General features: G+C 38.7%; 5 protein-coding genes across 13 annotated transcripts in view; 2 read left to right on the top strand and 3 right to left on the bottom strand.

The window, feature by feature from the left end:
• Positions 1-755: 755 nt before the first annotated feature.
• Positions 756-3015, bottom strand: LOC125577622 (L-type lectin-domain containing receptor kinase IV.4-like). The gene has a single exon (XM_048739107.1). The coding sequence runs from the start codon at positions 2950-2952 to the stop codon at positions 892-894; it is 2061 nt and encodes a 686-aa protein (XP_048595064.1). The 5' UTR covers positions 2953-3015; the 3' UTR covers positions 756-891.
• Positions 3016-6100: 3085 nt separating this feature from the next.
• LOC106439340 (serine/arginine-rich-splicing factor SR34) lies at positions 6101-9102 on the top strand. 9 transcript variants are annotated; one of them, XR_007316044.1, is made up of 14 exons: positions 6101-6324; positions 6447-6543; positions 6631-6696; positions 6769-6843; positions 6926-7064; positions 7150-7196; positions 7283-7483; positions 7569-7625; positions 7703-7926; positions 8103-8187; positions 8265-8410; positions 8600-8633; positions 8738-8826; positions 8911-9102. XR_007316044.1 is itself a non-coding variant. In XM_013880757.3 (13 exons), exons 2-13 carry the CDS (start codon positions 6457-6459, stop codon positions 8912-8914), a joined length of 930 nt encoding a protein of 309 aa, XP_013736211.2. In that variant the 5' UTR covers positions 6103-6324; positions 6447-6456; the 3' UTR covers positions 8915-9102. The 9 variants fall into 9 exon arrangements, 5 of the variants coding, with proteins under 5 accessions (XP_048595059.1, XP_048595060.1, XP_013736211.2 ...); XR_007316043.1 differs by having other exon boundaries at positions 8521-8633; XR_007316045.1 differs by having other exon boundaries at positions 6102-6324; positions 7283-7340; positions 7434-7483; positions 8265-8633.
• A 448-nt stretch (positions 9103-9550) lies between these two features.
• LOC111210914 (phytochrome A-associated F-box protein-like) lies at positions 9551-11188 on the top strand. Its single transcript, XM_022711698.2, has one exon. It carries the CDS (start codon positions 9692-9694, stop codon positions 10922-10924), a length of 1233 nt encoding a protein of 410 aa, XP_022567419.2. The 5' UTR covers positions 9551-9691; the 3' UTR covers positions 10925-11188.
• Positions 11189-11393: 205 nt separating this feature from the next.
• Positions 11394-12814, bottom strand: LOC106444012 (co-chaperone protein p23-1). Its single transcript, XM_048740168.1, is given in 6 exon segments — positions 11394-11647; positions 11867-11990; positions 12081-12127; positions 12243-12399; positions 12490-12627; positions 12800-12814. Coding segments are annotated over 6 exon segments (564 nt in total). The 3' UTR covers positions 11394-11564.
• Positions 12815-12861: 47 nt separating this feature from the next.
• Positions 12862-14745, bottom strand: part of LOC125577955 — a 3062-nt gene continuing 1178 nt past the window's right edge. Inside the window, exon 2 of the mRNA XM_048740167.1 lies at positions 12862-14741. Within this exon, the coding sequence (XP_048596124.1) occupies positions 12934-14741 (1808 nt within the window). The 3' untranslated portion in view covers positions 12862-12933. The remainder of the gene's footprint in view (positions 14742-14745) is intronic.

Here is a 14745-nt window from a genome sequence, read left to right as displayed (position 1 = left end):
AGCTTCAGTTTATAGGTAAATAAAAAGATATTTATATAACAAATTTGTTTTAAACATTTTAGACTTTTCTATGATTCTATTTAAGATGATTTTAATATGATTATTCTAAGATCTGTCTAAAAACCTCTAAAAGTCTTGGCGTAGTACTAACTCCTATTAAGCATAGTTAATAAATAAGCTTGTATCTTTTAATATTTTAAATTTAGCTTTATAGAACTGCATGTTACATTAACCTTATGATCTAAATATTCTTATAAATAATTTAAATATTATTTTATGTTTTTATGACCATAAAATATACTCCAACATTTGAGTAAATATACAATACAAATGAATTTTAACATATAATTTCAAATGTAATATTAAATCAACTTATATTCTGTATACATATAATATGCCATTTAGCAGCAAAAAAAAATCACTTTTATCTATATATTGTGTTTGTACTATTTTATTTATAAAAACAAATACAAATTTGAAAATATACATATTTACAAAAGATAATGAGTAATAAAATTTGGTCTCATGCCCCCAAATTGCCTCGCACGGCACTGCGTATATAACCATGTTTTTTGTGGGTAAGTTCTCTCTTTGTTTCATTTTAAATTTAGTTTTACACTTTAAAATATACTTCATTATAAGTATCATTATATTTTCAGTGCAAATGTTTTATAGTTTTCCCACTTTCATCTTTTATCTTTCAGTTTATTAATTAGCAAACACAAAAAAAACATACTGTATTAATAAGGAGTCTATTAGAAAATTCAATAATTTTATCAATACGAAAAAAGAACTTTAAACAATTTCATTAAACAGAAGAACTGACATATAAAACGAAACGGACGGAAACAATATGTAACGTAAGGCACACAAACGTCCTAATATTCAAAGTCACCTCCCACCGGAGAGGACAGAATCAACCATGGAAGATTCACCTGTAAACATGCCAATGCCTGTCATGCTAAGTCCGTGGTGGGTTCCCAACATCATCTCGCTCCCACGCAAGTCCAAAGGCGAGAAATCTGGTAACATTGAATCTCCACTTAGGTAATGTAACACTTGTCTCATAGTTGGTCTAGCCTCAGGGTTGAAGTGAGAGCACCAAAACCCTAGCTTCAAAATCATTTCGACCTCTCTTTGATCAAACTCTGTCCCTAGATTTGGATCCTTAGCATCCAAAATGTTTCCCTCACTCCAAAACCCAAAAACCCAATCCACGAGCAAGACCGTCTCACCACTCTTTTTATGAACCTCGATAGGACGTCTACCGCACGCAACTTCCAATAGAAGCACCCCAAACGAGAAAACATCAGTTGCGGTCGTGGTCTTCCCTGTCCTCATGTGATCGGGGGCTAGGTATCCCCATGTTCCAGCGACGTGAGAGGTCTGAGGATCCGTACCGTGACCGCACAATCGAGCTAAACCGAAATCCCCAAGTCTCCCATTATACTCTGCATCCAATAAGACGTTGCTGGATTTGATGTCGCGGTGAATCACCACTTGTTCCCAATCCTCGTGGAGGTAGAACAAGGCAGATGCCACACCTTTAATGACTTTAATTCTTTGTTTCCAGTCGAGGGTGACCTCTGGACTATTATGCAAATACTTGTCTAAGCTTCCATTGGGCATGTAGTCGTACACTAGAAGAAGCTCCTTTTCCCGACGGCAATAACCTAAAAGAGGGACTAAGTTCCGGTGACTCATCCGACCAATAGTCACGATCTCAGACACAAACTCTTTCAACCCTTGTTTGGATTCGTTCGACACTCTTTTCACGGCGATCTCTTTCTTTGTATTGGGCATGACACCTTTGTAAACGCTCCCAAACCCGCCAGATCCGAGAACGTCCTTCTCCTTGAATCCTTCCGTGGCGGAGTACAAGTCTTTGAACTTCACCCTGTTCTTGGTGAACTCTGTTTCCCAGTCTTCTAGCTCCTCCTCCTCCTCCTCCTCCTTCTCCTCTACAAACTTTATCTTCCTCCTAAAGATAAATTTCACAAATTCCCTGAGCAATAGGGACAAAAAGAAAAGTAGGGCGAGAAGTGTCACAGCAAAATAGAAGGCAGTCAGCGGCGGGATTCCCTTTCTCTTGGACTGCAGCTCTGGAAGTTTTGGAAGTGTCTGTAAGTCCAACGGGGGAGCTTTCCCCTTCACCTGGAAACTCCACCCAAGGACAAAATGTTGCGATACAACAGCACCGGTTGAAGCCGAGAAACCGACGAACATATCTTGCAAAAGAATCGAGGATAGATCCCTGACAGTAGAGACAAGTGGTTTTATTGGTTTGTCATGATTGAAAGGAGCCATCGTTACGTCAATTTGATTGGTAAGGCCATCGTAATCGACCCAAACCTGCATCCGCTGACTACTGATCAGAGTAAGGTCCTTAAACTGACCCGTCTCGTCGTCCCAGTACCCCGCGGGTGAACTTTTAACTGACTTTAAGCTATTAATATCGATCCCGACATGGTTATCGTTGGTATCATTGCACCCATCATTCAGAATGGTGTCTAATTCAACAGCGAATATATCATTCGTTTGGTTACCATTGTTCAAAGGGGTGAAGAGCCCCAGGTATTCACCGGGATTTCCGGACGGGGGGCTGGAGGTAGGAGCCACGAAAAAGGCCATGCCGTCGCCGCTAAATGTCTTGACCTGAGGGATGATGGCGAAGACAAATGTTGTGGAGAAGGACGAGACAGTGCTGTTTGGAGAATCTTTGAACCGGATTGGTTGGTTATAGAAGGCGTGACCGGTCATGTACATTGTTGAATGGGTTAGCTTTAATAGACCGTTGGGTGTGACGGTTGCTTTCCCTTGGATGGATATGAGAGTCAGTGGAAGATGGAAGCCATTGTAAGTGAAGTTGTTGACAGATTGGGAAGAGGATTTTAGGAGTTGAGAAAGTAGACTGAAGAAGAAGAAGACGATGGTGAGTAGCTTCACGAACATGGCTCTCTCTTTTTTTCTTTCTCTGAAGACTGTTTTGGTATGTGTTTGAGTTTTTGAGAAACTAAGTCAATTTATGGTGTGGGTGAGGATGTAGAAAAGTCGTATTTTTTCCCACGGGAAACTTCGTAGTTTAACCTTATGCGAAGACTTCAGTGCTTGACCTAATTTCGCTGTCAGAGATTATAGTAACGGGAGATTATATCAACTTCGTGGATGGGTAAATATTTAAAAAGACTATAACTACAAAATTCACTTAAAACTACTATATATATATATATAGCCGTATTGATTATTTGGTTTGTTTTGATTTCTACGAATAGTAATATTATAATGTTGAAAACTTTTAAAAAAGTTTCTCAAATCATTGGAGATGCTCTACGTTTGGAACTCTGATAACTCATTCGACCGATACTCACCATCTTAGACACCAACTGTATGGGAGGAATGTGGAAAAAGTCTTCACCATAAATTTAACTCGGTTTAGAGTCGATCGATGGTGGAAGTTTGATACAAGACATGGATACTTAACGCTGCTCGTTTCGCTATCAAAGAAGATAAGAACGGGAGATCAAACCAACTTGTACATTATATACAGTTGTCTATTTTTTTCTTCGTAAGAGACAGATATACAGTTATCTCGCAATAAATGACATTGTCTAATCTTTGTCTTTCTTTTAATCCTGAGTAACACATTATATCTATTATATATATTTTAATTCTATTAAATATAAATTACCTGCAACGTATACAATATTGATGAACAGTTTTATGGATAAAGATTTCACGATAAATCTCTCTCTAAAACACTTGGATCGATGGATGGTTCTGCATGTACGATATCTTTGATGGACATAATCTCTCCGCAGCAAACGATCACAACGAACAAAGCCTCACGCAATCCTAGAGACGAAGTTTCAAAGATTACCCTATCAATGTGGTGGCTTGCAAGCGACCCAACTGATCATAGGAAAGCGTTAAGTTCTGCAACTAAAGCAGAGGCTAGATGAGGGAAAGCCCTACGACTATGAAGCTGACTATGAAGCACCGTTCTCGTCCCTCACCAACCACGCTGCTCCACTCAAGAACGCTCTGTCCACCCATGAGGAGGTCCTCTTGATTAAAACCGCGGTTTTAAACCCTTTTTTATCATGTGGAGGAAGTTAACTAGATTTTGATATGTAGTTTTTTAGCAAAATTTTATCTAACAGAAACCATAAATATAACTTATGCTTAAATTTGCATGTATAATACATTTACAGTTATAATAGTAACTGATTTATCTAATTTAGTTCTTACAGATTAAATATAGAGTATTTTACATATTAACCGGTATTATATGGTCTAACTGTATAAGACAAACAAACCATTATATTATTTTTAAAATACAACCTAATTAAGTTAGATGTAATTTGTGTTCAGTAAATAGACTTTTGTTATCAACATCTAGAGGTAGACCATATCTTTTTTTATATTAACATAAGCAGAAGACTTGTGTAATTTAACGTTTGCATTTTTTAAGAAGATGGATTTCATGTATGTATAATTATATGCTAGTTGACTAGTATAATAAAAATTTTAAATGAACAATATTAAAATTATAACGCTTCTACACCAAATTTGTGGTAAAATTAGGTGTTATTGGTTTATATATTTTTATTGATTTAGAAATCCATATAGTATTTATAAATCTAAGTAAAATATATAAATTTTCAAATTTTTTCGGATTAGTATTTACAAATCCGGAGGTTTTCCTTCGGATTTGGGCCTTTGTATTTTTCACAAAGAAATCCATGCAAATCCATTCAAATACATTATGAAATCAAATATATTAGTAAATCCGTATGATTAAATAACACTTGATTTGAATTATAATTTATGAATCATTAAATGAATAACACTTGATTTGAATTAGAATTTATGAATCATTAAACGAATAATACATGATTTCAATACATATTTTAAAATCATAGAACCAATAACACTAGATTTAGTTTGGATTTCAAATCCATCAAAATACATCAACCAATAACCTAGAGGTGTCAAATGGGCGGGCCGTCCAATGGTTGCCCATGTCCATATACAAACGGGCTTAATATGGACAAACCCATTTTTCCCATTAGTTTTCATTGGACAAAATGTGGAAGACCATTAAGAAAATGGTCTTTATTGGTTTTGGGCTTTATGGACGTGGACTGTCCAATGGTCACAAAACCTAAGGTTTATAAAATTTAAGTTTTTCCGCTAAACTCGTAAAATCGATTTTTTCGCTTAAATTTTAATATCAAATTTTTCCGTCAGAATCAGAAAATCGAGTTTTTCTTCAAAACGCAAAATCGAATTTTCCCGCTAAAACCGGAAAATCGAGTTTTTCTGCCAAAACCGCAAAATCGATTTTTCTCGCCAAAACCGAAATTGTTGTACTTATGAACTTAAATATTATTGTACTTATGAATTTATGGATGAATTTTAATTTTATGAACTTGTGTATGTAATTGTATGCTTATAAATTAAAATTTTCTTATATGGTCATTATAGAGCCCATGGCAAAACCGAAAAAAACGAGTTTCTCTGCCAAAATCAGAAAATCGAGTTTTCCGCCAAAATCGCAAAAATGAGTTTTTTCCGCCAAAACTGAAAAATCGAGTTTTTTCGTCAAAATTGCAAAATCGAGTTTTTCCGTCACTGCAAAATCGAGTTTTTCCGTCAAAACTGCAAAATCGAGTTTTTCCGCCAAAACTGCAAAATCAATTTTTCCCACCAAAACCGTAATTGTTGTATTTATGAACTTATGTATTGTTGTACTTTTGAATTTATGGATGAATTTTAATTTTATGAACTTTTATATATAATTGTATGCTTATAAATTAAAATTTAAAATTTTCTTATATGGTCATTATGGACCCCATGGCAGTCCATAAAAATATGGGTGTTAGTGGGTATGGTCTTTAATGGACATGGTTCTTAATGGACATGGTCACTTTGCTGTCCACAAACAATAAATGGACAAATGGATATGGGCTAATAGACATGGGCTCGCCCATTTTACAGCTCTCCAATAACCCCCACTAAAGTTATCAAGGTAAAATTATAATTTTTTCTTTGTTATTCTGCCACTGTGTAATAATATATTTCTACTCTATATGGTATTTTACCAAACGGGTCTGATGTACCGATACCGTTTAAACTTTGTCTTTAACCCAGTGGTAAAACTTGTGTTAAGATAAAAAAAAAAAAGGAGAACACGTGAGGCACGTGATACTCTCGGCTCCTTAATATCATCTCGACCAATTCGAAAGCCCTAGAGGCAGAGTTCTTCTCTCTACTGTCCGAAGCTCTCCCCCCCCACCAACCCAGATCTCAATTCTCATTCAGGTGAAACCCTTCACCTCTCTCCTCTCTCTCTTTCTCTCTTTTTCTTATTCTGCTCCATCGATATCTATCCTTAGGTTACCGGATTTTAAATTCAGATCGCGTTTTTGATTTTTGGATTAAAGGAAAAAAAAGATGAGCAGCCGTTCGAGCAGAACTATCTACGTCGGGAACCTTCCCGGAGATATCCGCGAGAGAGAAGTCGAAGATTTGTTCAGTAAGGTATATATACAACTTTCGTTTCTTCTCAATCATCAATTGGATTCTTAAAATGGTGGATCTGATACGAATTGTATTTGTTTCTGGTAGTATGGACCTGTTGTCCAAATCGATTTGAAGATCCCACCAAGACCTCCTGGCTACGCCTTCGTCGAGGTCAAGCTTGTTATACAATTAACATGTTAAATTTCATAAATGAGCTTACTTTCTGAAAGATGTTGGCTTTAGTTTGAGGATCCTCGGGATGCTGATGATGCAATTCACGGTCGTGATGGATATGACTTCGATGGCCATTGCTTAAGGGTTTGTTATTTTTTGAAAATTTATTAACTTTAAGTCAAAAAGTTTGAATTTTTTGAAGTGTTGTTTATTATATTTGATGCAGGTGGAGCTAGCACATGGTGGGAGGCGTTCGTCTAATGATGCTCGTGGTAGTTACGGTGGTGGTGGTAGTCGTGGTGGTGGCGGCGGTCGTGATGGTGGTGACCGTGGGCGTGGGCCGTCTAGGAGATCTGAGTACCGAGGTATACAAGATTAGCTTAGGATTGATTAGTCTGTTGGAAGTTATTGGAGAGATCTCTAATTTGTTTTTTTCTTTCTATTATACAGTTGTTGTGTCAGGTTTGCCTTCTTCTGCTTCCTGGCAAGACCTCAAGGTTAACATTTAACACTCTTAAGACTTCAGTGTTGATAAACTCCTTAAAGTCAGTTGTGTAATCATTTTTTGTGTGTGTGTGTTTAGGATCACATGCGTAAAGGAGGAGAAGTCTGTTTCTCTCAAGTGTTCCGTGATGGTAGAGGTATCTTCTCATATCTTGCACAAGAATATAGCTGTTTGTGTGATTTCTACATGGAAATGTTAAGCATCTATATCTTGGACTGTTTATATACAGGTACAACTGGAATCGTAGATTATACGAGCTACGAGGACATGAAATATGCGGTGAGATGTTCTTCTTGTTCTTAATAATTGATTGTTTTTGTGTGTTCATTTGAGTGGTCATGAGTATATTCTTCATTTTCTACAGATCAAAAAGCTTGATGACACAGAGTTTCGGAATGCGTTTTCTCGTGGATATGTCCGGGTATGCTTCTTGTCAAATATCCTTATCCTGAGAGCTGTATTCTTTTTTTCTTTTGCGCTTAACATTCATCACTATAGGTTAGGGAATATGATTCGAGGAAGGACTCGAGAAGCCCTAGCCGTGGAAGATCTTATTCTAAGAGCCGTAGTCGCAGCCGTGGGCGTAGCCACAGCCGCAGTCTTAGCCGCAGCAGAAGCAGGAGCAGGAGTCCAAAGGCTAAATCTTCGCGTAGGTCGCCTGCAAAATCAACATCGAGATCTCCTCGTTCCCGCTCTAAGTCAAGGACACCACCTCCAAGAGGGTAATGTTTCGTTTCTTATATTATGTTTATGCTAGATTTCACCGGATATCATCTAATCATAGAATATAGTTTAGCTCTAAGTTAGTCATTGGGGAGACTTCAGAGTTGTGTATTAAGAATAATCAATGATGATTGCTTCTAGTTAAGTTATTGCTGAGAATGGTTTTGTTTCCTAGATATGGATATACGTACAATCAACTAAAAATTGGGGATTAATATCTGGATCATGGATTACTTGTACACAAGTGTTTCGTCTCAGAGGTATATGCTCCTTAGATAGGCAACTTTGGAATTGAATCTTTGTCTCCTTATTTTCTGATAATATCATTTGCTGTTAGATGGGTAACACAGGAGAGACATTGGATCACATTGTTATAGATATGGATTCATTGATGACAGAGCTAGGAACATATATTTTCATTACCTGCAAAATCACCAAGCGTGCTGGATTCTCATGGAACCGATGCTGTGCTCAGGACACAGGGTTTGCTAGAACTTGTCTTAGTCTTAGTTTATGTTCTCTGCTAGTTTGTGTTCTTTTTTGCTTTCTTGTGATATGATTTTTGCATCTCTGACATGAATGAGGGCATCAAGGCACTTGGTGAAACAGCTATTATACACGGAAAACATATTAGGATTCTAAACCTGGATATTGTTTCTCGGACTTTTGCAGATCTCGTTCAAGGTCAAGATCCCCTCCACCTCCTGTAAGTGATACTTAATAATCTAGATACACTTTACTGAGCTCTATATATGGTTTTTTAAGCCATTCCGCTAATTACAGGCCTCGTCATCCTTTGCGTTGTTGCAGGTTCACAAGGAAGCAAGTAAGAGCCCTAGCAAGGTGAGTCCAGCCAAGAGCCCTATGCGTAGCAGGAGCAGAAGCAGGAGTCCATCTCGGTAATGCACATTACACTCACTCTCTTTAACTTATTTTGAACACAGTCTGACTCCTTGTCTGAATCTTTCACCAACTTGTTACAGGTAAACAAAAAAGAAAAGAGAGCTGGGTTTTGTTGGAAGATTCTCCTAAGGGATCATATCTATTTTATGTTGTTTGTTTGTCTAAGACTTTAAGTACCTATATTACTCTTGTTTTTATTTTATTTTTAAATGTATTCACTGCAACAATATGTGTTTAAGATTCTCTTAAAAGATCTTTGCTTTTGTTTTTTATATTTTGATATATTATTGCAGCAATATGAGTTCAAGATTCTCTTCTTTTCCATGATACAACTTGTTTTAAAAGATTGATAAATATAAGTTTTTTTAAATTTTATCTCAAAATATATAAATTAGTTTTACAGTTTTACTAAATTTTATATTTATTAAATACAATGTAACTGTTAACAGAAAAATACACTATTAATTATATCCATGTTGTTTTTATATGATTGGCTGGATTGTATTTAATAATAAATATTTCAAAAATTATATTTGAAGAGGTTATTTTTTTAGTATTTGTGCTGTTAGTTAAGCTATTATATTATAAAAGGCAGGAAAATATATTTTAACATATTCACTGCAACAATGTGTGTTCCAAGAATCTCCAAAAAGATCTCGTTTTATTGCATTGTGTCGCGCATTATTCACTTGTCTGAATGTGTGATCCACATAAAACGTACTGTATTAAATAATTCCGGTTTAATCGAACCGGATAAAATACACATTAGAGAACTTTATAGAAATTAAAAAGTAAGCGAAAGTGAAGAGAAGAGTGGATAAGACAACATTAAATTTCAAGAGGCCGAGAGAGAAAGGAACCATGGCCGAAGCTGGTTGCTTCTCCTTCGTACCAGAAGACGTTGTCTTCAACATCTTCTTCAAACTCCAAGACGATCCTCGAAACTGGGCTCGCCTCGCATGCGTGTGCACCAAATTCTCCTCGATCGTACGGAACGTCTGCTGTAAAAAACTGTGCTACTCTTCAATCCCCACCGTCGTCTCCGAACTCCTCCCTTCTCCCTCCGCCGCTTCCGCATCGTCGTCCTCTCTTCCTCCTCCCGGCGGCTGGGCTTCTCTCTACAAACTCGCCGTCTGCTGTCCCGGTCTCCACCACGCCGGAATCCTCCTCGAAAACTCTGATTTCGGTTTAGAACGCGAGCTCGGTCCCGATCAAAGCCTAGATCCGAAACCTAAACCGGCGGGTCCGGGTCTAGTTTCGAAACAAATCGGATCCGGTTTAGAAACGCCGTCGTTTCACTCTGCTTCGAAACAAATCGAATCTGGTTTAGAAACGTCGTCGTATCAGCCTGCTTCAAAACCACACGGACCTGGTTTAGTAGAAACGCCGTCGTTTCAGCCTGGTTCAAAACCAGTCGGATCTGGTTCAGAAACGCCGTCGTTTCAGTCTGTCTCGAAACAAATCGGATCTGGTTTAGAGCCAACGACGCCGTTTCAGTCTGTTTCGAAACAAGTCGGAACTAGTTCCGAAACGCAGTCGTTTTGGTCGCTCTACGACGACCTCTACACAGACACACTCTCAGCTCCTCCAGAAGCTTCCGTCACCGAGCCACAAGAACCAACCGAACCCTCCGAGATCCGACCCGGCCGGGGCGACCTCCCGGCCAAGAAACGCCGCAAGATCTCCCGTTCCCTCGGATCCCACCTCGCTCACGGAGGATGGAGCCTCAGCCGCGAGCAAGGCGCCAAGCTCCTCGCGAGCAGGTTCCGCGGGGACTGTCTGTACATATGCAACTGGCCAGGGTGCATCCACGTGGAGGAGAAGCGGAACTACATGCTCTTCAGAGGCGTGTTCAAGGAGTTCAAGAGGTCTAGAGTGTGGAGGACGATCAGCGAAGACGGTGGCGGGAGGAGTAAGGTGACGGGGCTGAAGTGCGCGTTTTGTGAGTGCGACGAGACGTGGGACATGCACTCGTCGTTTTGTTTGAGGAGAGTGTTTGGGTTTCATGATGATGGTGAGCCTGTTGTGAGGGCTTATGTTTGTGAGAATGGGCATGTCTCTGGTGCTTGGACGGCTTTGCCTCTCTACACTTGAAAAAGGTAAAAGGTCGTGTCTGAATGTCTTTTATTTGTTTGATGCTTTGTAGGAAACTGTGATCCTAATGTATGTGTAAGGGACGAGATTCAGTTTCATCTTTGATTGTACTGTTGTTTTATTATCCGTTTGCTTTGGATTGTTTGATGTTTTGTAGGAACTGTTAGCGCTTGTGTTGTTGCATTCTGATTCATGTATAAGCTATTACGTTGACAAAATTAATGTGGTGGTTTTTATATGAAATGAGATTCACTTTCATTTTTATCTTATGATTATGATTGTTGCTCATTTGATTCTAGTCCAAATGAATTTTGTTCGCTGTAGACCACGTTACACATGTGGTTGTGAGTGTAGGCCTGTTAATGATGTGGGCCTGTATAAGCCCGTATAAATTATGCTGTCTCGGCAGTTCATATAGAAGATTGCTACCTCCCAAACTCAATGTCAGTCATTTGACAATGCCAAAACGTGAAGTAAACAAATCCTTAATAGCAAAATAGAGTAACAACATTTTAGAAAAGAGGAAGTGGATCAGAGGGTTTAATAAACTTAAAAAGCTAATATAATAACCCTTAGCTAATAATAAACTTGAAAGAAAAACATGATAATAAGTTCAGCTCTGGAACTAACAGTATCTTCTTCACTTGTCTTCCTTAAGAACACCTACTGGTTTCGCTTCTTCCTTAACGGCTTCATCTTTCTTGTCTCCTGGTTTTGCAAATTCTGTTGAAATTACAAAAAGCATTTAGTACGTTAATACAATTAATGATAAACCAGAGAAACACCCTCTGAACAAAATGTTTCCCTAAGACTACTTTCATCATCTCAAATGCAGTATGAGCTACTTGACTATCAAAAAAATTCAACTAAGGCAAAATGCTCTTAGTTCATCAAGAAGATATAACACAGACATAAACTAACAAGGTCGTTAAAAACCCTTACCTTCATCATCACTGTCTTCAAACTCTTCCATGCCACCCATGCCACCAAGTCCTTCAAGTCCAGCCATAACACCAAGTCCACCCATGCCACCAAGTCCTTCCATACCACCCATTCCACCAAAGTTCTGCAAGAAGAAATAATCGACAATGAAGTCAGTTCTCAAAGCTTATATATAAAACAGAAGATAGACAAGATTCACAAGCTAGAAACTAACCGAGAAGTCCATGCCACTCATTCCTCCCATATCCATATCTGCTGCACCTAAATCAAAACAAAAAATCACAAACGAGTTAACACCTCCAGAACTTTATATAAACTGCAGAGTCTCTACATACACAAGTATAGATATACAATAAGCTTTAAGACGAATGCTAACCATCGTTGCCTTCGTCATCCTCATCTACCTACTTATCCCAATCAACCTTCACATAGTGCGGCGCTTTTCCTCCACGAATCAGCTTATCCCACCTCTCAGGCTCTGCTTTCTCTATTATGCAGAAGATGTTTCTTACTCCAATGTTAATCTTGCTTTCCTGAAATATCAAAGAAAGCTTTCAGAACCTTGCACCAGGCAACAACAAATGAAACAAACAAACAAGACCAGGTTAGTCAACGAATCTCACCTCTACATTGACTTTACTGTGAAGCTCGAGTTTAAGTTCGTAAACGTGGTTCTCAGGACCAGCTTTCGCAGAGAAATCAAAGACACCTTCAGGGTCTAGATTAACTTTAGTCTCCTTGGAATCAGCTACTACAGTGAGCTAGTGTACAGAACATTAGGTGGATCGCGACTAATTAACGGTTAAGATGAACGGTTTGAGAAGACAGATTTCTGAAGCACTGAGAGGTGCTTTACTTTCAATTAAAGGAGAAACTCAACCACCAAAAATTCTAGTTTGCTAAGAAAACAGTTCACCTTTTGTTATAACAAACCTTATGGATAATCATAAGTAGATTAGGGAGATCAACTCACAGTAGAAATGAACTTGTCCAAGTATGAATATACGAAACTAACACGAATAAACATCTTGCATCCATGGCTTATTAGTATTTATTACACTTTATAGTTATGATTGTTCATTTCGCTCTACCCATTCCAACATCAAACGTAAAAAAGAAAGCAAGCACCAAATAGAGCACAAGTATGTGTCTGAGGTTCCAAGCAACTTGAGGTTGATAGGGTACATGCAACGAGACTTGCATCGAATGCAAAATGGGCGAGTTACACTATTATTCAGCACCACCTCATACAATTCGCCAAAAAAATTTGCTACGGTTCTTGGCATGAGCCCTGTCGAGTCTCCGAGCACACATTCTCTATGCAAACTAGCCCGCTGATCTTTACAAGTGTAGAACCATTCCTTTGAATCGGTTTCTTTCTCGCAGATGTCACACCAATATTTACCACTTGCCTCCTCTTCTTCGCCATAGCACAGTGAGAGAGGATGATCATATGCTATGTGCTTTACCACTTTTGGTTGAGTGGCGCATTTGAAGCACAATGTGAATCTACAATCATCTTCAATGCACCTGAGCACATAATCTTCCTTGCTGTTTTTGCAACCATTGCATATTTCTACTTCTTCTGTTGGAATATAATATAAGGGATGATGGGGATGACTTGGATGGACAAATGGCTCAGAAATTGAACCGCACAAGACATCTAACTCCTTACCCCCATGCTTGTACATGAAACCATTGGACCTTCGATAGCAAGCATCACATCTGAAGACTTTTAGGTCCTTGTTTGTGACTAAAGTGAGCCGTTCATAGTGTAACACATGCCTTTTCTTTTTAGGACATTTAGCACAGTTCTGATGGAGAGAAAAATCACAATCCATACAGCGATAAAAGGAATGGAGACCGATGGGATGGGTGCATGCGCTGCATCGTTTGTTATCCTCATACAAAATATTGTTCCCGTGGAGTCTCAGGTGATGATCTTTGTGGCTGAAATGTTGAATTGTGTTGTCATCGATCACCACATATGGTTCAATGTCTTCTTCTCCTTCTTCTTCAGGTATTCCTTCGAGTTCTTTCCGGTTCCATACATCCTCTCTGGTAGCACATTTAGAATGAACGACATAGCTAGGACACCTCTTACAAGAAAACCCACCATATTTCCAGTCCACCTTCTTGCGACAAACTCCGCAGACAGAATTCATAGCAGCATCACCAAGAACGGAAGTACGAGAAACACGGTGATCATGCCGGTTGATGTTAATGACGCGTGGAAGTTTAAGACATTCTTGATGGATCATGAAACCACATGGAACACATATGTAGGGGCTACGCTCTCCTTTCAATCCGCAAGCATTACAAGTAAAAGAATCGAGTCTTGGAAGGAGGGTGAGTTGGTGATCATGAGCTTTCAAATCCATGAGAGATTGTGGAGGCGGATTCACAACACAACGCCAATCCAAGGTGAAGTTACAAGAAGAACAATGATAAAACAATTCTTTATCAACGTTTCTTCCGCAAAGACGACATTTACCATCAGAATAGTCAGGTGGTGGACCCTTGAAGAGCTTAAGAGGATGCAAGGAGTGATAAGGGTGGTTTACCTCTGGTTGATGATCTATTGCTGCTGGGTGCCATACACATTCCACATGGAAGAAGGATAGACAACATTCATCACATTTGTACGAAAGTCCATAAGAAAGTCCAGAAGTATTTCCTATAGTAAATCCAAAAGTATGTCCAGAAGTCTTCCCGCATTTAGAAGAACATTCGAAAAAGGTCTGTTTCTTGACAAGTGTGAGCTTGTGGGGATGCATCTCAAAATTGTCAATAACATCTGGTGGTGGGTACTTGACACAGTGTAGATCCAGGTCGAAGTCACACACGTCGCAATAATAGATAGATTCTGGATTGACTTC

The sequence above is a fragment of the Brassica napus genome, chromosome A9 (assembly GCF_020379485.1).
Source record: "Brassica napus cultivar Da-Ae chromosome A9, Da-Ae, whole genome shotgun sequence".
NCBI classification, from domain to species: Eukaryota; Viridiplantae; Streptophyta; class Magnoliopsida; order Brassicales; family Brassicaceae; genus Brassica; species Brassica napus.
The sequence above is the reverse complement of the archived record's forward strand: the minus strand, read 5'-3'. Positions and strand labels throughout refer to the sequence as shown.

What these genes read in the sequence shown, in the direction of transcription:
- LOC111210914 (XM_022711698.2), top strand. Translation starts at nt 9,692, where the DNA reads ATGGCCGAAGCTGGTTGCTTCTCCTTCGTACCAGAAGACGTTGTCTTC.
- LOC106439340 (XM_048739102.1), top strand. Translation starts at nt 6,457, where the DNA reads ATGAGCAGCCGTTCGAGCAGAACTATCTACGTCGGGAACCTTCCCGGA. An exon ending in TCGAAGATTTGTTCAGTAAG is followed by an intron (nt 6,544 to 6,630) that starts GTATATATACAA and finishes TGTTTCTGGTAG; the next exon opens with TATGGACCTGTTGTCCAAAT. An exon ending in CAAGATCCCCTCCACCTCCT is followed by an intron (nt 8,634 to 8,737) that starts GTAAGTGATACT and finishes GCGTTGTTGCAG; the next exon opens with GTTCACAAGGAAGCAAGTAA.
- LOC125577622 (XM_048739107.1), bottom strand. Translation starts at nt 2,952, where the DNA reads ATGTTCGTGAAGCTACTCACCATCGTCTTCTTCTTCTTCAGTCTACTT.